We start from the raw sequence: 23,903 nt of genomic DNA, 5'->3' as shown, positions 1-23,903 counted from the left end.
TCATCACAGAGTCACGCTGACACACCATCACACAGCCTGCCCTTCCACAGGGCACACACACAACCACGTGGTGTTCACACAGCTGGCAGCGGGCACACGGATCACAACGCACAGCCCACAAGCGTTCCGCACGGCCGCCCCCCCGCCACACCCCCCTTTACTCAAGGCCTCTCTGATTAAACACATCCAGCCCCTCTGCTGGTTACGTGAACAGCATTCTTCTGCGATTGAGTCAAAGACCTCCCCAGACAGAGGGGCTAAGTGGAAAAAAGGCATCAGAAGGGAGAATGCCCGAGGCCCAGGTCTGGGAAGGGGCCTGGCAACTTCTCGCTTAGGGAGACAGCCTTCAGTGTTGAGTTTGATCCTGACACTGGTGGCCTAAGGACTTGGGGGAGGGGCACGCCTTGGAGTGGGCAGAAGCAGGGCGGGTGGGGGGTGACAGGTGGAGCAAGCGGAGAGACCCCTGGAAACCTCGCAGCGTGAGGGCGGAAAGCGGTGTTAAATATGGACTGAACCTTAGAGGCTTAAACCCTCCCACGCAGTCCTCCCACCGCCCTTCCCCAGGCTCCGGACTGTCCCCAAACGTACGGGGTGTAGTGTTACCCCCTCCTCCGCCAGCCCTCGGCGACAGCTGCGGGGCACAGCGCTCAGGCGAGGGGGCATCGCAGGGCGCCGGGCGGCGGCTGACACCCCCGAACTCCTGCGGGCGGCGGGCAGGGTGCGGTGTCCCTCGAGGTCCCCAACCCCACACCCTGCCCCCCTCCCGGGCCGGTCTGGCAGGGCAAGCGCTCTTCTGAGGCTGCGGAGACACCTTCCTCCACTGCCCCCCCGCCCCGCCCAGCCCAAACCGGGACCCTCGGACGGGAAGGGTGGAGAGAAAGAAGGTTCGGGAAGACCTCAGGGGGATTGGTTTTGGAGACGCCGACCCCCCCCATACCTCCCCCCACACCCTCCGCTGGTCGCGGGAGGGGCGGCATCTCCCCGCCCCCGGGCCTAGCGGCCCGCTCCCTCCTCCCGCGGCGGGAGCCTGGGCCAAGTGGGCGCGCCCGGCCCGGGGCCGGCGGGATCGGGTGTCGGCTGCAGCTGGCAGTGCGGCGGACGGTCGCGGGCTGCCCGGGGGGCCAGCTATTAATACCGCGGCCGCCCAGCCCGGGTCGCGCAGCCATGGCCAGCCCGGAGCCCCGGCGCGGCGGGGACGGCGCCGCCGAGGCCGCGAGGTAGGAAAGGACCGTCCCGGGGCCGCGTCGCCGCCCCCTGGGGAAGGGGTGCTGGACGGATCCCCACCCCCCGCGAGCGCCTTTCGCCGGGCGGGGGCGGGGGTCCAGCCTGGGTGGGGCACGGGGCGGAGCCACCCGCGAAGGGAGATCGGGGCGTCTCGTCCCGGCCTGGCATCTCCGGTTGTCTGGGACTTTTTATAATTACCCCTCCCCCTCCCACCGGCGGTGCGAGGATTAACCGCTTCACACTAGCGGGCACCAACCGTGAGATGCCATTTGGCCCCCAGTGGCCAAAGACGCTACCCGTTTTCTTTCGTTGCTCACCCCAAATGCAGCTGGAGATGGAGGCCTCCAGTTGCTGGATTTGCCGTGTGGAAGAGACTTCGTGCAAGGTTGGGCGGCTGCCAGCTTGGAGTTGAGAGTGTTCAAGCAGCTGGTTCTCTCTGGTCTGGGGCTTGGGGTGGTGTTGGACGGGGCGGGGTTGAGGGGAGAGTCTACTGTCCCAGACCAGCAAGAGGGCCTTGGTTGGCAGGGGCCCTGGAGGGGAGGCCCTCTCCAACATTCAACGGTCAGCTCCGCCACTGGTTAGCGGGGAAGGGACCTGTGGCTGAAGGATTTGGGGCGAGTAGGGAGCATTTCTGCCCCAGGTCAGCCTGTAGCCCTGGACTTCCTCTTGTACCAAGAGGTAGAGGTGCAAACACACACACACCTGACACCCCTCCCCTGTCACCAAGGGCACAAAGCTGAGCCTTGTTTTACATGTGCACTCACCTGTACACACATAGGGGTACACATAGAGTCACACACCAACTCATGCCTGCACAGTATCACCTACACTCCCAGTCACATCCCTGATGGGCTGGGAGCTGCTGGAATCCTCTAGGGACAGGGACAAAGTGGCAGAGAGGGAGGCTGCTTGGAGCCCAAGGAAACCTGAGGTCAGGGGCCCCAGTTAAGCTGGCCCCCTTGCCCCTAGGCCTCCCATAATCTACTTTCCCCCAGCTCCTTAGAGAGAGACAGCAGTGTGAGGGCAGCACCTAGCAGAGGCCTGGCACTGTGGATGGGGTGACTGAGTGGTGTGTGGTAACAGCACTGCCTGCAAGTCAGGAGACTTGGAATCTACTTCCAGCTTTGCCACTCGACCTTGGGCAAGTTTCCTCCCTGGAGCTCAGTTGGTTGCTGCCTGCCTACCTTCTACAGAGCCCCACCCTGGGATATAGAGAGAATAACTGTACTGGTTGTTAGGAAATGGACTATCAGGGGAGACAGACACATGCTCTTCTGTAACACAAAGCACTTAGTTCAAAGATGAGCTGCCTACAAAGTGCCTTGAGAACACAAGAATGGGAGTTGTCTGGGAAATGCTTAACAGAGGAGGTGGAGTTTGAGCAGGGTTTGAAGGATGAGTAGAAATTTGTTAGGTAAATAGATATAAATATATTTTGAATGCTAGGGCCGAGCTCTATACCTGCCGTAGTTGTTTTACCTCTTTCAGATCTTATGCCTGTTCTAAGACGAGAGTGGTAAAAAGGAGCTCCGGCACTGGAGCCAGACTGCCGGCCTTCGCCAGGCTCCACCACGTACGAGTTGTAGAACTTTGAGTGAGTTCTTTACTCTGTGCTTTGGTTTCCTAATCTATAAAGTGGGGATAATGGATGAGCATCAGATAAATTAGTATTTATGGGAAACGCTTAGAATACTTCCTTGAACACAATTACGTTATTCCAGCGTGGAGTACCCAGCTGGAGCATGATGTGAGGGCCGTCTGCTGGCAAAGCAGGGACTCCGTTGAGGATCCGGGTGGGTCTGGCTAGCTGAGCAGGTGCATCCTTCCTGGCATTAGGAACTCTACTTTTCCAGGTAGTGTAGGACTGTTCTCTAGTCAGGTGGTATACAATGAACTGTATTTTCTCAGCTGGACCCTTTAGACATTGTGGGGTAGGAGTAGGAGGTAGAAAAGTTAACGCATGTTACGGGTAGTCAAGCATTGGGTGGGCTATGGGTAGTAATGTGAGATGAGGCTGAAGAGGTATGTTGAGGTCACATCTTTAAGGGCCTTAAATCTATGCTAAGCAGTTGGCTATATATGGTGAAGTGGAGCAAGATGGTTTGCTTTATATTATAGCAAGCTACAGCACTGTCAAGAACAGACTGGGATGAGAAGGAAGAAGGCTTATGGGAAGGCTGGTACGAAAGTGCGGGTGAGGGATGATGACTCGGACGAGGGTCCTGGCAGTGGGGTGAAGAGGGAGATAGAGACTGGAGACTTTCTGAGATAGAAATGTCAGTTCTTAGTGAGTTGGCTGTTTAAAGACCACTTGTCTGTCAATAGACGGATGGATAAAGAAGATGTGGTACATATATATAATGGAATATTACTCAGCCATAAAAAAGAATGAAATAATGCCATTTGCAGCAATATGGATGGACCTAGAGATTGTCATACTGAGTGAAGTTAAGTCAAACAGAGAAAGACAAATATCATATAATATCACTTATATGTGGAATCCAAAAAAAAGGTACAGGGACTTCCCTGGTGGTCCAGTGGGTAAGACTCCACGCTCCCAATACAGGGGACCTGGGTTTGATCCCTGGTCAGGGAACTACATCCCACATGCATGCTGCAACTAAGAAATCTGCATGCCACAACTAAAGATCCCACATTGCTGCAGCTAAGACCCAGCACAGCCAAAATAAATAATAAGAAATAAATAAATATTTTTAAAAATGGTGCAAATGAACTTATTTACAAAACAGAAATAGAGTCACAGATGTAAAACACAAACTTATGGTTACCAGGGGGGAAAGGGGAGGAAGAGATAAATTGGGAGATTGGGATTGACGTATACACAGTACTATATATACAATAGATAACTAATAAGGACTTACTGCACAGCACAGGGAACTCTACTCAATACTCTGTAATGACCTATACGGGAAAAGAATCTAGAAGATTAGAGTGGATACATGTATATGTATAACTGATTCACTTTGCTGTACAGCAGAAACTAACACAACATTGTAAATCAACTGTACTCTAATTAAAAAACAAAAAAAAGACTGCTTGTTTCATCAGCCTGGTGTATGGTGATACATTTCTCTGAGCTGGAAAATACAGGTGTAACAAGCTCAGGGAGAAGGATAATTTGGTGGCAGTTGAATTTGAGGTGCCAAGTAACATCAGATGAAGATATCTAAAAAAGCACTCCAGGGCTTCCCTGGTGGCACAGTGGTTAAGAATCCGCCTGCCAATGCAGGGGACATGGGTTCGAGCCCTGGTCCGGGAAGATCCCACATGCCGCGGAGCAACTAAGCCTGTGTGCCACAACTACTGAGCCTGTGCTCTAGAGCCTGCGAGCCACAACTACTGAAGCCTGCACACCTAGAGCCCGTGCTCCGCAACAAGAGAAGGCACCGCAATGAGAAGCCCATGCACCGCCGCGAAGAGTAGCCCACACTCGCTGCAACTAGAGAAAGCCCGCGCCCAGCAACAAAGACCCAACTCAGCCAAAAATAAATAAATAAATGCATTTATAAAAAACAAAAAAAGCACTTCATCTCTGGTAAAGTGAAGTGAATGGACTAGATGATTGTTGAGTTGTCATTAAGTTTTAGATTTTGGTGCAGGTGCTGGGGTTGAATGAGGCCAGTGATGTTTGGGGCCTGGTGAAGACACACTTTTGTGGTTTCCAGAGGGCCATCAGGAGATACAAAAGGGAAGCCAGGGATTCCTGGGGTGTAGAGAGGAGGACTGAGAACACGATTTAGAATAAAAATAATCTTTATTGGGAACTTGGAGCTGAGAAATAGAGCTGAAAACCTGGACACAAGTAAGCCTTTTCAAGAGAAATCAAATTCTTTGTTTGATATGTGAGGCTTTTCATTTATACTTTATATCTTAAAAAAGAAAAGTTTATTGAAAGCTACACTCAAATTTAGTCTGTTTTATAAGTGGTGCACTCTGAGTATCTGAGTTTCCTTGAGCAAATTACTTAATCTCTTTAACCTCCATTTCCTGATCTGTAAAATGGGAATAATAAATGTAACCACCTCATAGAATTGTTATGAGGATTAAATGAACTGATATATGTAAAACATTTAGAACAGGGCCTGGTATATATAAGACCTCTAAAAGTGTAATTTATTATTGTTTCCATGGTATTTTATATTTTCAAAGAATTGCTCAGAGATCCAAGGTAAGTAAGATGCATTTGAAACAGGAAAGACCAAAGCCACTTGAGGGCCAAAGCAGCAGGAGAGCATTCCTCAACAGGAGTAAGCTAGCAGGCGACGGGCGCTGGGTTAAGGGTCTCATCTGTTAGAATCACAGAATCTGAATTCAAGAGCATTGACAGGCTAGAAGGATGGGCCAATTCCAACAAGATGAAGTTTTATAGGAACAAGAGATGTGGTTTAAAAGCACTTGGTGTGAAAAAGTCTTCAGGATTTTAGTCAAACTCAGCATTTATCAAGAATATGATGGAGCTGCCCTATATGCTAAGGGCATCTTGACTGCAACAATAGGAGTATAGTGTCCAGAGAATCACTGCTCAGAGTACACCTGGGTATTGCTTCCTATACCCATCCCCAAGGGATAGCGAGCCTGTCAACTTGGAGCCTGTCAACTTGGAGCCTGTCAGAAAGAAGTGACCCAAATGAGGAGGGTACTGGAAACCTTGGCATGCATGGAATAATTGAAGGATAAATCAGTTCTCTGTAAGTGTTCAAAGAACTTACATGGAAGAAAAATTAGATTTGTCTGATTCTAGAAAGAAGAATCAAACCCAGGGAAAAATTGCAGGGAAGGTTTTACCTCAACACTAGAATTTTCTTATGACGGTGGAACATATAGTAGCTCAGGTGTGAGTTTCCAGTCCTTGAAGGTATGTAAGCAGAGACTCGACACTGACATCATGGGGATGGTGTCAGATCTAAGCAATGGCCTGTGTCGGGGTGGATCGATGGAGGGAAGGGGCAGACGTGTGCTCTCTGAGATGTGAGAATTTGATATAAATTAGGCCTGTGTCCTACTGGCTCCAGTCACAAACCATCCCAGGATTGTGGCTGCCCTCTCACCTTGTCGTTTCTCTTGCAGGAACACAAGAGCAGAGGCCACTTCTCTGCAAGAGGAGAACTCTGAATCCCCGTATGAGGTGGGGACCTGGAACCCAGAAGTTACTCTGTCTTTGGAAGGGACCTTGAACTTAGAGGATATTCTCTACCCGGGGGACACAGGTGACTTTGATGTGGCTATGTATGTGGAAGAAACCGAGAAGCCTGAGGAGATGCTGCATATTGAGGAGACCAGGACGCCTGATGAGGCCCTGTATGTGGAGGAGCCAGGAAAGCCAGAGGAGATGCTATATGTGGAAGAGCCGGTGAAGCCGGGGAAGACTACAAGCCCAGAGCAGATGGTTTGTGGGGGAGAGACAGTCCCGAGTGAGGAGAAACCTAACCCCGAGGAGAGCCTCAGAGCTGGGCCGAGTCCCAGCACAGAGGGGAGCCTGAGCACAGAGGACCTGGAATTGCTGGAGGGGCGTTTCCAGCAGTGTGTCCAAGCCGTGGCCCAGCTGGAAGAGGAGAGGGATCAGCTCATCCATGAGCTTGTGTTGCTCCGGGAACCAGCCCTGCAGGAGGTGCAACGGGTCCACCATGACATCCTGGCTGCCTACAAACTGCACGCCCAGGCAGAGCTGGAGAGGGATGGGCTGAGGGAGGAGATCCGACTGGTCAAGCAGAAGCTGTTCAAGGTGACGAAGGAATGTGTGTCCTACCAATATCAGCTGGAGTGCCGCCGGCAGGACGTGGCCCAGTTTGCCGAGTTCCGGGAAGTGCTGACCACCCAGGCAGCCCAGCTCTCGGAGGAATCGGCCCAGCTTCGGGATGCCTATCAGAAGCAAAAGGAGCAGTTACGGCAACAACTAGAAGCACCTCCAAGCCAGAGGGATGGGCACTTTCTCCAGGAGAGCCGGCAGCTCTCTGCCCAGTTCGAGAACCTCATGGCAGAGAGCCGCCAGGGCCTGGAGCAGGAGTATGAGCCTCAGCTGCTGCGGCTCCTAGAGAAGAAAGAAGCTGCGGCCAAAGCTCTGCAGAAAACCCAGGCCGAGATCCAGGAGATGAAGGAGGCTCTGCGACCCCTGCAAGCAGAGGCCCTTCAGCTCCAGCTGCAAAACAAGAATCTGGAGGACCAGACCACCCTTGTGAGGCAAAAACGAGACGAGGATGTGCAGCAGTACAGGGTAGGCCCACTTGGCATGAAAGGAAGTACAGTCTTTTAGTCTGGGGAGGAAAAGGGGATCGGGGCCGAATGTCTTTGGGCTGAAGGATACTAGCATATGTAGGAAGAACAATTTGTTCCTTGGGCCATTCACTCACTTCTTTATGCCATTTTCCATTTCATTCATTCAGGCCTGTGCTAGGGCTGAAAGTTATCTTGTACTCTTAATTTACACAGCACTTTTACACCAATTATCTCACTTGATCTTCATTAATCCTCCAAGTCAACTATTATCATTTTTCATAGATGAGGAAACTGAGGCCCAGTGAGTTGGAGTAATTTGAACTCTAGCCTGACCACCCCCAAATATTTCAGTGCTCTTTCCACGGCACAAGTTTCCAATTCTAAGTGAATCACACTTGGGTTTATATAGAGCAGGAGGGAATGAGGCTAGGTAGTATTCATTCTCTCCCCTCTCCCATATTCACCCTCAAGCCCCACCTATCTGATCTCTGCCTTGAAGTTTTTCCAGTCTTAAAAAACCGGGATGAAATCTATAAATCTCAATTCCTCGTTTTCCTTTTTTGTGCATTTGTCACCATTTCACTTGTATTCAGGCTATTTCTGATCGTGAGCCAGTTCTAATCCCTTTTAGAACAGAGTGGGAGACGAACACTAAGTGCATAAACAAGTCTCTCTCCCGCACAGACTGTGAGCTTTCGGAAGGTAGGGAGTATGTTTTACTTATCTCTGCCACCAGGCTCAGAGTATGCATCAGTTAAGCACTGACTTAAGAGCTGCTGGGTACCATGAGAAGACCACAGTGTGGTGCTTTTCAGAGCAGTACTTTTGTCTTTTGGAACCCCCCTTTTTCTGGATGAACGTAATCTTATGCCCTACCAGAGATTTTGACGTATCCTTAAGGGAACATGTCCTCTGTTGAAAATGGCTGCATTTACTTCACTGAAGATTTTGTCAAGATTTCTGTAGTTGTATTATGAAAACGGTGGGGTTTTTTGGTCATAATATTGAACGTTTTCAAACTATACATATATGCACTCCCCTCACTCACCCAACACTGCCCGCCGCCTTCACTGCACTGCTTTTTTACTGGGTCACAATCTAGTGAAAGGGCACTAATTATCTTTGCATAAACAAATACTAACCTTAACAGCTTACACTCAATCAAATGTTACATTAACAATTGTAACCCAGGGTAGGAAGTAACGTGATTTAAGAGAGGTACAAATAAGAATGCTATGGGATAATAGTCGTGGATTAAATCAGAGAACCCATAACGGAAGACAATGTTATTTGAGCTAAGTGTTGAAGTATAGGTAAGATCTAGAGCAGTGCTGTCCAACAGAAATATAACGCAAGCCACATATATAATTTGAAATTTTCTAATAACCACATAAAAGAGAAATAGGTGAAGGTAATTTTAATATATTTTATTTAATCTAATAGATCTAAAATATAATTTGTAACTTGGCTGCATGTGAAAGGTGAAAAACTGAGAGGTGAGTTGAACCTGTAAAGGTAAATCGGGGCAGATCACATTGGATTTTGAAATCCAAATTAGGGAGTTTGGACTTTATTCAGGGGTCAGTTGCATCCATAAAGGTTTTTTTTTATTTTTAAGAGCTTCTTTTTATTTTGTTATTTATTATTTATTCATTAAAATTTACTTTTGGCTGTGTTGGGTCTTCGTTGCTGTGTGTGGGCTTTCTCTAGTTGTGTTGAGCGGGGGCTACTCTTTGTTGCGGTGCGCAGCCTTCCCATTGCCGTGGCTTCTCTTGTTGCAGAGCGTGGGCTCTAGGCGCGCAGGCTTCAGTAGTTGTGGCACACAGGCTCAGTAGTTGTGGCACAAGGGCTTAGTTGCTCCGCCGCATGTGGGATCTTCCCGGACCAGGGCTTGAACCCGTGTCCCCTGCATTGGCAGGCGGATTCTTAACCACTGCGCCACCAATGAAGTCCCCATAAAGGTATTTAATCAAGGGATTAACATGATCGTTGCTCTCCTTTTAGAAACAGTATTGATGGCAGTGTGTAAAATGGGCTAGAGACCCAAAGGCAAGGAGACTAATTAGGAAGCTACTATTGGTAAAAGGAAACAATGGTAGCAGGAATAAAAGGAAGGGGAAGGATACAAGAACAAATGTAGAATAAACTTGGCTACAGAATGAGTGGGGCAGAGAGGTGAGACGTCAAAGAGGATGCTTAGATTTCAGGCAAGACTAACTAGGATGGTGGTGCTCTAAGTAAGGAATCCTCAGGATTAGAATTTTCTGACATAGTACTAGAGTTGTAGAACTTTTCCCCCAGTGATTTTCGTCACTGTACTGGATTTGTTTCAGATTTGATGATCTGTGCACCTTTCCAAAGATCATTCTATAGAAAACAATCTTGATGGGTGTCTCCTATCGCCATACCATAATTAAAGTAGGAATAAAGGTATGAAAGAGCTAATTCTTCTCTTTCTTTTCTTTTTTTTAAAAATTTATTTATTTTATTTATTTATTTTTGGCCGCGTTGGGTCTTCGTTGCTGTGCGCGGGCTTCCTCTAGTTGCGGCGAGCACAGGCTACTCTTCGTAGCGGTGCGCGGACTTCTCACTGCAGTGGCTTCTCTTGTTGTGGAGCACGGGCTCTACACACGTGGGCTTCAGTAGTTGTGGCTCGCGGGCTCTAGAGTGCAGGCTCAGTAGTTGTGGCGCACAGGCTTAGTTGCTCTGCGGCATGTGGACCTTCCCGGACCTGGGCTCGAACCCGTATCCCCTGCATTGGCAGGCGGATTCTTAACCACTGCGCCACCAGGGAAGTCCCAATTCTTCTTTCTGAAATGGCTTCTTCCTAAACTGTTTGCCAAAGGCCATGTATGGCATCTGATTACTTTTCAAGGGTACGCTTCACTCTTATGACTATAAACTTTACCTCTTTCATCACCATCATCCATTCATTTGACAAATATCTTCTAAGTGCCTATTTTCTATGGGCCAGGCAATGAGCTATGTGCTGGCAAGGGATGAGACGTTGTGGTGTAGGGTGGAGATGGGGGGCAGCTCCTGTCCTCAAAAAGTTGATAGTCCAATTAAAATATAATAATAATAATAAATAAAATGAACAAAAAATACAAAAAATAAAAATTAAACAGAAAAAGAAAAGAAGAAATAAAAGTTTATAGTCCAGGAAGGATGCCAGATAAAATTTCATAAAATCTAATACACTTGATCGTAAGATGCATCCTGATCCAAGTAAGATGTTAAAGTGTGAGTTTTAGAATCAATGAAATAATTAATATGCTTCAGTGTGATAGACAATGTAATAGTTGTAGGAATAAAGCATTGTACTGAAGCAGGTATAATTACACCTGGGGAGATAAGGGGGAAATTTCATTAGAGGATTAACAATAGCTAGCATGTACGTGAAGTTCTTTACATGCAATAGTTCATTTAATTCTTACATCTGAGATAGGTATGACTGCTGTCACCATTTGAAAAACAAGAAAACAGGTGAGTCAGAGAAATCATCTGTCCAGGGTTACACAGCTAGGAAGTGATGAAGGAAGGATGTAACCCTGTGCCATCTAGTTCAAGTCCACACTCAACTACTACAGGGTGTTTGAGCTGAGCCTTAAAGAATGAATTCACTGTGTAGACAAGGGAAGGGTATTCTAGGCAGAGGGAACAGCTTATACAAAAGCATGAAAACACAGACGTTGTTATGGGAAGTGAGAAGCTCAGTGTGGCTGGATCATAAGGAATGTGAGAAGTAGAGAGATGAGGCTGGAGAGGTAGGTTGGGACCAGATTGCAAAGGGCTTTATGTATTCTTTTTTTTTTTTGCAGTACGCGGGCCTCTCACTGTTGTGGCCTCTCCCGTTGCGGAGCACAGGCTCCGGACGCGCAGGCTCAGCGGCTATGGCTCATGGGCCCAGCTGCTCTGCGGCATGTGGGATTTTCCTGGACCGGGGCACGAACCCGTGTCCCCTGCATTGGCAGGCTGACTCTCAACCACTGTGCCACCAGGGAAGCCCGGCTTTATGTATTCTTTAGGTCAGTGGTTTTCCTAAAAAGGTTTTCTTCAAAGCCACAGACCTTTTCCCCAAAACAATTTTATATGGAATGCCAACATGTAAAACAAGTAAAAGTAGAGCTACTGTCTAACTAAAGACTGACAAGGTCACTCCAGCATGGCCTCCTCCTGTGGTTTCCTGGAAAACAGTTTGAAGACCATTTAAGAGCCTATCTATTATCTATCTATTATCTACCTATCATCTATCTATCTTTCATCTATTTATCATCTATCTACCTATCATCTATCATTTGTCTACCTATCATCTATCAATCTCTCTATCATCTATCATCTATCTTTCATCTATCATCTTTCATCTATCATCTACCTATCATCTATTATCTATCATCTATCTATCATCTTTCATCTATCATCTATTATCTATCATCTATCAATCATCTATCTATCATCTATGTCTACTTTTATATCTATCTATATGAAGGCAATAAAGCAATTAAGAGTATGAGCTGTAAGTCAGTGGCAAATCCTGGCTCTACCACTTACTAACTGGGAAACTTTGGACAAATGACTTAACCTCTGTGGTTCAGCTTCCTCACATGTAAAATGGGATTAATAGGGCTGTTGCAAGGAATGAACTAGTTAATATCTGTAAAGTGCTGCTAATGGTGCCTGCCACGTAATTACGTACTCTAAGTGGCAGTGTGGAGGGTAGATTGAAAGAGCCTGGAAACACCACTTAGAGGAGAGATGAGAGATGAGAGATGTGAAGTTAAATGGGTAGCATTTGGTGACTGGTTGCAGTGGGCGGGGTGAGGAATTTGCTGAGAATGATCTCAAAGTTTTTAGCTTGAAATTGGTAGACTTCTAATGCCAAAAGATGGAATATGCTTACTATCTGCATGCTTCACCTCAATAAGCATTATGTGTAGGGTGCCGGACATACTAAGAACCAGGAACCTACAATCTGGTTGGGAGTTAGACATGAATAAAAAACTACAATATAAGGGAACAGATGCTATCTAGGTGACAGAAATGGCAGGAGTAAAGGCACAGAAATCTGACTTGGTCAGACTAGAGCAGCACTCTCCAACAGAAGTATCATGCAAGCCACAGATGTCATTTAAAAATTTCTAGGGGAACTTCCCTAGCGGTCCAGTGGTTAAGCCTCTGCGTTTCCAATGCAGGGGGCGTGGGTTCAATCTCTGGCTGAGGAACTAAGATCCCACATGCCACACAGCGTGGCCAAAACAAGAAAAAAATTCTAGTAGCCACATTTAAAAAAATGTAAGAAACAGGTGAAAATAATACATTTAACCCAGCATAGCAAAAATATTACCACTATAATACGTAATCAACATTAAAATTTGAGATATATATATATATATATATACACACACACATATATATATATATATATTTGGTGTCAAGTCTTAGAAATCTGCTATGTATCTTACACTCACAGCACATCGCAGTTCAGACTAGCCATATTTCAAGTACTCAATAGCCACATGTGGCTAGTGACTTCCATAGTGGACAGTGCAGACTACAGGAATAATGGAGGTTCTAGTTAGAAATAAGGGTCCAACTAGCAGGAGTCTGAATGCCAGACTAAAGAAAATGGAAAGCTTATGAAAGATTGAGATGATAAAGCAGGTTTGTTTTGTTTTGTTGTTTTAGTTTTTGTTTTTTGGTCACGCTGTTCGGCATGTGGGTTCTTAGTTCCCCAACCAGGGATCGAACCCGTGCCCCCTGCAGTGGAAGCATGGAGTCTTAACCCCTGGACCGCCAGGGAAGTGCCAATAAAGCAGTTTTTAAAAAGTTAACCCAGTGGTGCTACACAGGATTAAGAATGGAGATTGTCCTTAATTTCTGTCACTGTACAATACTTCCTTCATTCTGTGACAGTTTCTCCCTGTCAACAGCTTATCAGTGATGGTGCAGACAGCCTTCACAAGCAGGTCTTCACAGACAACAGGTTTGCTAGATGGTGAGGCTTGGGAAACTGGGGCACAGAGGTATGCAGATGCTTTCCTTTAGATAACATGCTCTTAGATCGTAAGGCTACATCTCTGTGTGGTATCAAAGCATGGCTAGGCACTAAAAAAAAGACCTTTGACAATGTTGATGAAAGTTGAGATTCAGCCAGAGTATCAAAACACTGCAGATTGACAGGCCACAAGTATATCAAGGGTGACTCAGTGAACAAATTATTTAGATCCTTCTAATGACAGTATGCACCTAAACTGGATTCCTATTGTTCTTCAAAATCTGAGGTAAAGTCATTGCTCCTTAAAGATGTGCCTTCCAATTTCAATGCTCCCTTCCCTTCCCAGCTACCCCATGGATCCTGAGGATCCATGTCAGCTAGCAACCAAGGCACAGACTGATTTGCTGACATCTTCATTCCTCAGGCATTAATCCTAGGCAGAGACAGTTTACAGAATGCATCCTGCCTGGTTTTGGCAGAATGGGAAAGTTATCTGAAGACCCCTGAGGGCCTCCAGGGCATAGCACCTTCATCTTCCAACTTTAGAACGAATTGTCCTGATGTAATAAGCAAAGGATATAGGAAATTAACAACTCTGATACCCTCACTAATAAAGCATCTATCTGCATGCCATGTTGTGGTAAGTACTAAGTAAAGATCTCTGACTTCAAGGAGATTCAAATATAATATTCAAGAATAATTGCTTAGGGCTTCCCTGGTGGCGCAGTGGTTGAGAGTCCGCCTGCCGATGCAGGGGACATGGGTTCATGCGCCGGTCCGGGAAGATCCCACAGGCCACCGAGCAGCTGGGCCCGTGAGCCATGGCTGCTGAGCCCGTGCATCTGGAGCCTGTGCTCTGCAATGGGAGAGGCCGCAACAGTGAGAGGCCCGCGTACCGCAAAAAATAAATAAATAAATAAATAAATGTAGTGATAAAAAAAAAAAAAAGAATAATTGCTTACACAAAGACTTGGTTTCTTTCAACTTAAATTGCTGAAGTTGTTGGGCATTATAAAGACTACTGATTATTAATGGAAACAAACTTGTACATAGAGCAAGGGGTCTATAAAATTCTTAGTTCACCACTAGATAATCAAAATCCTCCCCGACACTTTTTAAACTTATTTTTGGCTGCGTTGGGTCTTTGTTGCTGACTTCGTTGCTGGCTTTCTCTAGTTGCGGAGAGTGGGGGCTACTCTTCATTGCGGTGCGCAGGCTTATTGTGGTGGCTTCTCTTGTTGCGGAGCACGGGCTGTAGGCGCGCAGGCTCAGTAGTTGTGGCTTGCGGGCTCTAGAGTGCAGGCTCAGTAGTTGTGGCGCACAGGCTTAGTTGCTCCGTGGCAAGTGGGATCTTCCCAGACCAGGGCAGGCAGATCCTCAACCACTGCGCCACCAGGGAAGCCCCCAACACTTCTTAAAATTGGGAAACAAAAAAGTCCCTCTGAAAATCTGTCCACCCTTTGCAGGATTTTAAGACGTAAGCTGTGGTTAACAGACAAGACTCCTTTCAGAACAGTATCACTGTCAAAAACAGTATCACTGTCAAAACACAAATTCTCTGAATCTGTTTCTCAACCTCAGTACTGCTATGGAGATTAAACAATGTGTAAGGAAATATACTATTATGGACAATGTCAGGTTTTTGTTGTTTGGTGCATTAGAAATGTTCTTGGCCCTCATGCAGGAACAGCTGGAGGAAATGGAAGAACAACAGAGGCAGCTAAGAAGCGGGGTGCAACTCCAGCAACAGAGGAACAAAGAGATGGAGCAGCTAAAGATCAGCCTTGCTGAAGAGCTCTCAACGTACAAGTCAGTTTTTGCTGCTACCCAAATCTCAACTAACACAGGCTGAGGGAATGGTGGGGAGGGCAGATGTTGCTCAGGGGAAATTTCTCTTGACAGTGAAAAGCAAAAAAAAAAAAGAAAACTGGGGGAAAATTTTCAAATTATGCTCATCCGTGAACAGATGGAAAATGGCTTTTTTTTTAAAAACAGCTATGCTACCCAAGAGCCTGGAACAGGCTAATGCTCCCACTTCTGAGGCAGGTGGAATCCAGACACAGCCGCAAGGTGATCCTTGTAGGTTACAAGAGCAGTGTCTGCATTGTTGCTGCTTTCCTAACCTAACAAGACTAGTGCCTTAAAAAAAGATTGTGTGTCTCATGACAAGTAAGTCATTTAGGGATAACACATACTTCCAGGTTGCCTGGTTCAAGCATTCAGGCTTCATTTGGAATGTTTCAATTTCTAGTAGGACCTAAAATTATGTCCTGATTATCATCAGGAAATCCAGAACAGGATAAAACATCTAGGCTCTGTGCATTCTTACTTTCCTCACCCTACGGGACCCCATCTGCTATTCATAAAGTTTCCTTAGAATAGCAGAGAAGGCAGTTAGGGTACCTAATTCAGACTATGACTAAGGAGGCCAAGGCTAAATTAATCTGTTAACAGTCATTTACAAAGCTGAAGAGGGTGTTGTTTGTAGACTAAAGGACATGATTATTGCTTAATCTGTGAAACAAGCAACACACCTATCCATTAAGTTCTTTACATACCAATATGTCCTCACATTCTTTATAAAGTGCTAGATTCTCTTGGATAAAGAAACTAAGGATTAAAAAAGATCAAGTTGGATACTAGATAAATATCCATAAATTTTTATTAATTTCCTAGTTAATCCTACATTTTGTATATAAATTCACAAATAACTATTATTACTGATGCTTTTCCTAAATTACTAGGATTTTTTTTTTTCTTTGGCCAGCCTGCATGGCTTGCAGTTCCCCCATCAGGGATTGAACCTCGGGCCACAGCAGTGAAAGCTCTGAATCCTAACCACTAGACCATCAGGGAACTCCCATACTAGGATTTCCTTTTACCATGTTTCATCCAGGCATAACTGACTATGCCCATTGTTTGGGAGATTACTAGAACCTTGTAACTGAAGAAAATTATCTGCTAAACACCTTTGTGTGGATAAGATGAAAAGTACATGGAAAAGACAATGATTAATCCAAAGAATCGAAATTACAGAATTTCAGGCCTTGTAATACCTGTGTGTAAAGTTAACGTGGGCAGAAAAACTTTTTAGCTAGCCCCTCCCAAAGTCATCCTTGATTAGATGCAAAACACACTCTAGCAATCTCTCCTCAATATGGCCTGCACTAAGCTTCAGAAATTCATTATTAAAAACTTTATACTGGGAATTCCCTGGTGGTCCAGTTAGGACTCAGCGCTTTCACTGCTATGGGCACAGGTTCAATCCCTGGTCAGGGAACTAAGATCCCGCAAGCCATGCAGCATACCCAAACAAAAAACCCCCAAAAAACAAACAAAAAAAACCCACAAAAACTTTATACTGTATTATTTCAAGTTGCAGAAAGTTTAAACTTATCCTTTTTTCTCTCAACCTTACAGGGGCTGTTTAGAAACATATGGCCGAATCTGTAACCAAGACACAACAAAAAAAACTTCTTAGCAAAGGATCACTGAGTACCCTTTGGACATACTTTTTTCTAAACAGAGAAGGGAGTGCCAGGGATTTGGCAAGCAGTTCACTCTGGGAAAGTTACAAATACTGGCTGACCTGTTTAAAAAGATTCTAGGGCTGGCTGGAGGCAGAATACTATCAGTCAACTCTTAGCTGGATTCTATTTCATAGGCTGCTGGTACTGATTTCAAAGCACTGAGAAATGGAAAAATAAGTCTCCTGGCACCTATCAGCAACCCTTCACACGCACAAAGTAAAGGAAGAATGTATGGACACACCTTGCTGTATTGTGAAGAATGTATCTTACCTTCTGTTGACCCAAAGCAGAAAGTTTTTCAGACACACAGGTGGAGTCAAAAAGGCAGACGATTTTCCTTATATTCAAGTTGACCCCTGAACAATGTGGCGGTTAATCTGCACATAACTTAGTTGGCCCTCGGTATCCGAGGTTCCTCCACATCCACGGACTCAACCAACCACTGCAGGTATAGTACTGTGGTATTTACTATTGAAAAGTATGTTGTAAGTGGACCTATGCAGTTCAAACCCACGTTGTTCAAGGGTCAACTGTACATGGGTTTACAATTTGAATTCTTTTGTGCCACGAATGTTAGACTTTAATTGAATCCCTTTACAAAGTTTACTTTAAGTCTGTGCTGATTCATGTAGATTTACTTATGTGTCATGGTAATTTTCACTATACTCTAATAAAAGAACTACTGGGCTTCCCTGGTGGCGCAGTGGTTGAGAGTCTGCCTGCCGATGCAGGGGACGCGGGTTCGTGCCCCGGTCCGGGAAGATCCCACATGCTGCGGAGTGGCTGGGCCCGTGAGCCATGGCCGCTGAACCTGCGCGTCCGGAGCCTGTGCTCCGCAATGGGAGAGGCCACAACAGTGAGAGGCCCGCGTACCGCAAAAAAAAAAAAAAAAAAAAAAACAAACTACTGACTTAGAAAAAAGAACCAATCCAGATTTCCCCAAAGGTGATTTTGATTTTTCACCTCATGAAAATGATTCTGGGTCAGAGTGATCTACTCCGTTAAATTGGGTGATTGAAGAACCTGGCATTTTACCTGGTTATGGCACTTGGCTTTCAAGAGCCTATTTTTCTAACCTCTAAGTACCGGCCCCAGTGAAAAAAATACTGGGGAGATTCAACCTCTCTATGAGAAAAGGTCAAACACCTTTTCCAAATTTAAATTTTGCCTTAAATTCTCTCTGCCACACTGCCTCTGACATTCTTGAAAGTTCATGTAGTTCTCCAGAGATAGACTTCAAAAAGATGTTATTTTATCAAAGACTAATCTGTGCACCTCTAATTCAGCATTTTATGTCTTTCACTTCCCCTGGGAAGGAGTAAAGCTCTTTGCTATACCTCTGGGTCTATTATATTTAATTCTGCTCTTGGTAGTCAAAGACCATAGAAAATAACTGTCACCTGAACAACTCTTCTAGATGCCAGAGACTGGTGTTTGATGGATATTATATATTAAATAAAACCCATCAGCGTGGGATTATGTAGAAAAGCAATTTATTCCATTATAAGCACTTACACAGTTAGTCATGGAGAGTAACAGGCCTGCTGGTGAAACAGGTCACCCAAAATAGAGATGGTATCAAACTAGTGGTCAAGGACTAACTCCTTAAAAAAAAAAAAAAAAAAAGCAACTCTTATCCAGGATTAATTTAATTTTAAAAACAAATACAAGCTATTGATTTGCTCTTCTCAATTTAACTGAACAGTCTACCTGTGGTATAACTGTCAGGTAAAAACATACATCTTTACAACTTGGTGGTCCCAAGTTTTTTTTTTTTGTTTTTTTTTTTTAAACCATTTCACAGAAAGGAAAGAAATAATATGAAAACAGCTCAAGAAATACACTAACAAGCAAAAATATATGGGGAAAGAGGAACACATTGTTTTGACTTAACTGAAGAAACTGAGAGGAGACTGGTCTATGTAAGAAAATGTGTATCCTGGCAAGTTCGGTGTGAAGATTTTAGAGCAGGAATTTGTATGACTTGAATCTCCCCTATTTCCTGAATAAAAATGACATCTTGTAGTATTTATACTTCATGGCTCAGACACCTACCTCACTTGGCTCTATTTCTTACTCACTCTAGCATTTACTTAAATGAGTCAGAAAAACTTGGGGATACAGCATAAGAAGAAAAATAACCACTCACAATATTCCCCTTTTTGTGGCTACTTTAGACCTCTGTTACTAGAAAATTCCTGAAGAAAATTTAAATATAAGTCTGTGGCTTTCCTGAATCAAGAAGCCCCCAGTTAATATTTAGAAAACACCTTCTGTTTGGACTAATAACATCGTTGATAGAACTTATTATAGAGGGATAACCAAAGTCTGTGTCTCAAAACCAGTGTTAAATCAATCTCAGGGTTGAGAGGAAGAAAAGGGGAGTCTAAAATCACAAGAAGTGCAGACATTCTCTAGGATCCTTGTCCTTCTGGATCCACGCTTCCTTCAGGGTCTTCGTCATTATAAATGTTCTCTGCCTGCCAAAAACAAGAAAAAGAGAAAAGGATATTGAGTAAACATGAAAGTTACTTCTTGAAGTTAAAGTTTCAAATAGACGAGGCCAGGGAGACAGACTGTGGGGCATATAGTCTGTTTTAACTATTCAACTCTGCGGTTGTTGGATGAAAGTAGCCACAGACAACCTGCAAATGGGTAAGTATAGTTGCATGCCAAATAAAACAGGCAGCTGGCCACAGGCCAACCCCCCGGATTAGGACAGTCCCTAAAAACTGAAGGTTACCATTTGTCTTGATAATCAACCTTGAGTCTTTTAATCAGACAATTATTCGTAACAGTCAAAAAGTAAAAACAACACAAATGTCCATCAACTGATAAATGGACGAATAAAATGATATATCCATACAATGGAGTATTATTTGGCAATAAAAAAAGTCAGTCACATATTGTATGATTTCATTTATATTAAATGTGCAGAATAGGCAAATCCATAGAGAAAGTAGATTAATGGTTGCCTAGTACTGGGTGGACTGGAGGCAAATGGGAGGGATGGCTACTGGGTGTGGGGTTTCTTTCTGGGGTAACTGACTGTAGTGATGGTTGCACAATTCTGTGACTGTACTGCAAAACCCATGTTCTAAATCTCAATTTATAAATATTTTAAAAAGAGAAACTGTTCTCGCATAAAATAAACTCTACTTGTACGACTTGATGAAACACCCATATCCAAGAGCATCTTAAACACATATACCACTTTCACTTGGGCAAAACTTACTGTTCTTAGTATCTACTATGCACTTAGTATCACTAGGGTAGGTACAGAGGATGGGATAGTCTTAGCTTTCAATCCGACTACAGGGACAAACAATGTATACAATTATGTGAGTAGTCTGACAACAAAAGTGTGGTATCTTCTCCCCTGACACCAATGGGGTGTCCAACAACTCAGTTCAATCCTGATGTTGACCACCTGGAGGTAGCACTGTGACCAAGGGCTCAACCCCACAAGACTACCCTCACTTCAGCAGAGGCCAGTGTCAAGCCCTGAGTGCCCGGGCTACACAAGTACTCCTGCCCAACTTGGCTATAAATTTTCTCACAGCCACCCCCGCCCCCCAGGTTTGATGATTTGCTGGAATGATTCACAGAACTCAGGAAAGCGCTCTACTGGTTTATTATAAAGAGTATAACTCAGGAACGGCCAAATGGAAGAGATGCACAGGGCAAGGTGGGGATGGAGCACAGAGCTTCCACACCCTTTCTGGTGGCATTGATATATTCACCAACCCAGAAGCTCATGAAATCAAAAGCTTTTTATGGAGCTTTCCCAAGAGTTTTTATAGGGGCCCCCTTAAGTTACCTCCTTAGCCTAAACTCAGGTGAGGCCAAAAGCAGCTACTTATAAATAGCAATAGAGACTCCTACCACTCAGGAAATCCCAAGGGTTTTGGGAACTCTGTGCCAGGAACCTGGACAAAGACCAAATGCTTACTACTTATTATATCACAATAATTCTTAAAAACAAAACAAAACAAACACCCCCCCGCCAAACGGAGTAAAGTAACAACCTGGACTGGAGGTGATGGCCTTGAAGGAGATGTAGCTTAATCTCCTACAACATTCCCATGACAACCACTAAAATACCTTTCATTGACAGGCTATCTAAGGCAGCCCATTTCACTTTCTTGTTAGAACTCTAATTTTTTATATTAATTTTGTGTGGGTGTGTTACAAGGAAAAGGATAAAGTGGATTTTCTGTTAATACATGAAACAAATCCTTATTATAAAAAAATTATAATACAGAAAGGTATAAAGAAGGAAACAAGAATTCTCTAAACATACCAACCACATTTTGGCAAATAGCCTTCTATTAAATAGTTACATATAATTAAACATAAGACTAGATACCCAAATTTTAATAAGAGGGATTCTATCATGCTGTTCTATAATTTGCTTTTTTCCTACTTATTAGCATATCATGAATAGCTTATAAAACTAAGTATACTTCATTCTGATACATAATATTCCAAAGTACTGATGCAGTATATAATGTGTTAATCTCATAGGCCACAAATACTCCCATTTTATTTCTTTATTTTTGATTAATAGGGTTATTCCGTAAGAAAGTTCTGAATATCAAAAACTTTTTTCCTCATGTTGAGCCAAAAACTCACCTCTGGAGCTTCTTCCTGGCTCTAGATCTACTCTGAGACACCAAAAGTTTCTTTTGAATTATTTTCATTTATTAGGCTACTGTCACTTAAAAGTCATGCAGTTGTTTTGTAAATTGTGGTAAAAGACACATAACAAAATTGACCATCATAACCATTCTTAACTGTACAGTTCAGTGGCATTAAGTCCATTCACACTGTGTGCAGCTATCACCACCATCCATCTCCAGAAGGCAACTGTTTCTTGTATTGCTATATATCAGACATTACAGCTGCTTTTATTAAATTTCAAGTGCTCTGAAAATTCAAAGGGTGATCACCTTCAATTGGGGTATAAAGGCAGGGAATGTTTTTGACATCTAGGTAAGTTTCATGAAGAAATGGTACTCTCTGATGCTGTGACATTGCAGTAGGAACTGTGCTAGGTATGTTCATAAGTAATTTCAAGGGAATGATCATTCCTAAAGATTCGACTGCTAGCAAAGAGGGAAAAACAGGAGGCAAGCCAACAATTAGGAGGTTACTGCAACAGCCCAGCAAGTAGTAATGAGAACCTGACCAAAAAACTAGGTGTGGAATACAAACAGGAAAGTTGGTTATATCTGTTTGTAAGATGAGTAAAGACAGGAGAAGCATTGCAGAGATCAACAATATAAAATCTGATAAGTGAACCGCACCTAGAGGTGAACAGACAATAGAGGAAGACCTGAGTTTTCAAATCTAGTGAGCTGGGGAGACATTGAAGCCATATAGAAAACAAAAAGTCAGGAGGTAAGGGGAGTAAGGAAAGGAAGGGGAAAAGAAAAGATTAGTTTTGTTTAGTTGAGTTCGAGATACCAGTGAGACAACTTGATAAAGTTAAAGGGTAGGCAGCTGAAAATGATAATGTGCAGGCAAGTCACACTCGGGAGTAAACTGAACTGAGCTGCCAGTTGTACTGATGGAGTATATAAATATCAAGTGATACTAGGTCTCATTTATCTAAACTCGCCCAAATAAAGAAACACTTACCATTTGCCAAACTTGCATGATATTGTCTTCTGATACAGAACAAATCACCCAAGGTTCATTGGGATTCCAGGAGAAATCAGATATCTTGGCAGTGTGACCACCATGAATAAACTGAAAGAGGAAGGAAAACAGATGAAAAGCAGACAGAGGACAATAAACCACAAACTATTTCAGTTCTGCTCAACATCTGTAACATACCAACAATTCTGGTGGCCCATCTTCTGCATCTTCTGGGGATTGTTCCTCTCCAATTTTACTAGCACAAAAAGATTTTTAGAAGTTAAAACAGGGACTTCCCTGGTGGCGCAGTGGTTAAGAATCCGCCTGCCAATGCAGGGGACACAGGTTCAATCCCTGGTCCATGAAGATCCCACATGCCGCGGAGCAACTAAGCCCACGAGCCACAACTACTGAGCCCACGTGCTGCAACTACTGAAGCCCTCACGCCTGGAGCCCGTGTTCCACAACAAGAGAAGCCGCCACAATGAGAAGCCCGCGCACCACAACGAAGGGTAGCCCTCACTCGCCGCAACTAAAGAAAGCCCGTGCGCAGCAACGAAGACCCAACGCAGCCAAAAATAAATAAATTTTAAAAAAAGTTAAAACAGATTTACCTTGAGTAATTCTGGAAAGTGTAAGAAAATAACTCCACAAAGAGTAATAATTAACAAGACTTACCTTAAATCCCAGACATTCAGTCTGCGATCAGTACCACTGGAAGCCAAAATAGTCTCATTGTGAGGCGACCACTGAACCTATACATAAGAAAAAAGCCATCAATTAGAAAATTGAGGGGGAAAAATCTAACATTATATTTAACAATTTAACCCATTACTAGACCCAGAATATCAGCTCTTGTTCTATTTCATATTTTTGAAGATCTCATTTATTCTTATTGTCTAATTCCAGCTTCTAGCCAAATGTCATCCAGTGCTGACCTAAGAACTAAAGTACAGATCACACACAAAGTAATTATTTACCCAAGTACTTATAATGAATTCAGTATTACACATAGGACTGCAAAGACTATAATGTACTCCTCACAGTGCCCTTGCATTAAGCTTCCAACATAATGTTAACAATTATTTCTTAAGCTGAGTCAGAGGGCTTTGCATATGGAGCTTAATTAAATGGATGTGGCAGAAAACACGGAGTCAGTACTTTATGAATGAACTGTGAAATTAACAGATACAGCAAGTTATAAAGGATAAAGGAGTGGAAATAAGGGAAGAGACAAGCGTCAGGAACAAGGCAGATAAAATAATCAGGCACTAAGT

At 44.2% G+C, this 23,903-nt stretch overlaps 2 protein-coding genes across 5 annotated transcripts in view; one reads left to right on the top strand and one right to left on the bottom strand.

The window, feature by feature from the left end:
• Nucleotides 1-763: 763 nt before the first annotated feature.
• SYNC (syncoilin, intermediate filament protein) lies at nucleotides 764-18,614 on the top strand. 4 transcript variants are annotated; one of them, XM_032625811.1, is made up of 5 exons: nucleotides 772-1,217; nucleotides 2,713-2,818; nucleotides 6,313-7,456; nucleotides 15,138-15,262; nucleotides 16,874-18,614. In XM_032625811.1, exons 3-5 carry the CDS (start codon nucleotides 6,470-6,472, stop codon nucleotides 16,932-16,934), a joined length of 1,173 nt encoding a protein of 390 aa, XP_032481702.1. In that variant the 5' UTR covers nucleotides 772-1,217; nucleotides 2,713-2,818; nucleotides 6,313-6,469; the 3' UTR covers nucleotides 16,935-18,614. The 4 variants fall into 4 exon arrangements, with proteins under 4 accessions (XP_032481711.1, XP_032481693.1, XP_032481687.1 ...); XM_032625820.1 differs by lacking the exons at nucleotides 2,713-2,818; nucleotides 16,874-18,614 and adding an exon at nucleotides 15,452-15,798 and having other exon boundaries at nucleotides 764-1,217; nucleotides 15,138-15,270; XM_032625796.1 differs by lacking the exon at nucleotides 2,713-2,818 and having other exon boundaries at nucleotides 770-1,217.
• Nucleotides 18,460-23,903, bottom strand: part of RBBP4 (RB binding protein 4, chromatin remodeling factor) — a 17,868-nt gene continuing 12,424 nt past the window's right edge. The window contains exons 9-12 of the mRNA XM_032625845.1: nucleotides 23,305-23,381; nucleotides 22,825-22,882; nucleotides 22,627-22,737; nucleotides 18,460-19,463 (exon numbers count right to left, since the gene is read on the bottom strand). Of these exons, the coding sequence (XP_032481736.1) occupies nucleotides 19,398-19,463; nucleotides 22,627-22,737; nucleotides 22,825-22,882; nucleotides 23,305-23,381 (312 nt within the window). The 3' untranslated portion in view covers nucleotides 18,460-19,397. The remainder of the gene's footprint in view (nucleotides 19,464-22,626; nucleotides 22,738-22,824; nucleotides 22,883-23,304; nucleotides 23,382-23,903) is intronic.

Source organism: Phocoena sinus, chromosome 1 (genome assembly GCF_008692025.1).
Source record: "Phocoena sinus isolate mPhoSin1 chromosome 1, mPhoSin1.pri, whole genome shotgun sequence".
Taxonomy (NCBI): domain Eukaryota; kingdom Metazoa; phylum Chordata; class Mammalia; order Artiodactyla; family Phocoenidae; genus Phocoena; species Phocoena sinus.
Note: the sequence above shows the minus strand (reverse complement) of the source record. Positions and strands in the feature narration are given on the sequence as shown.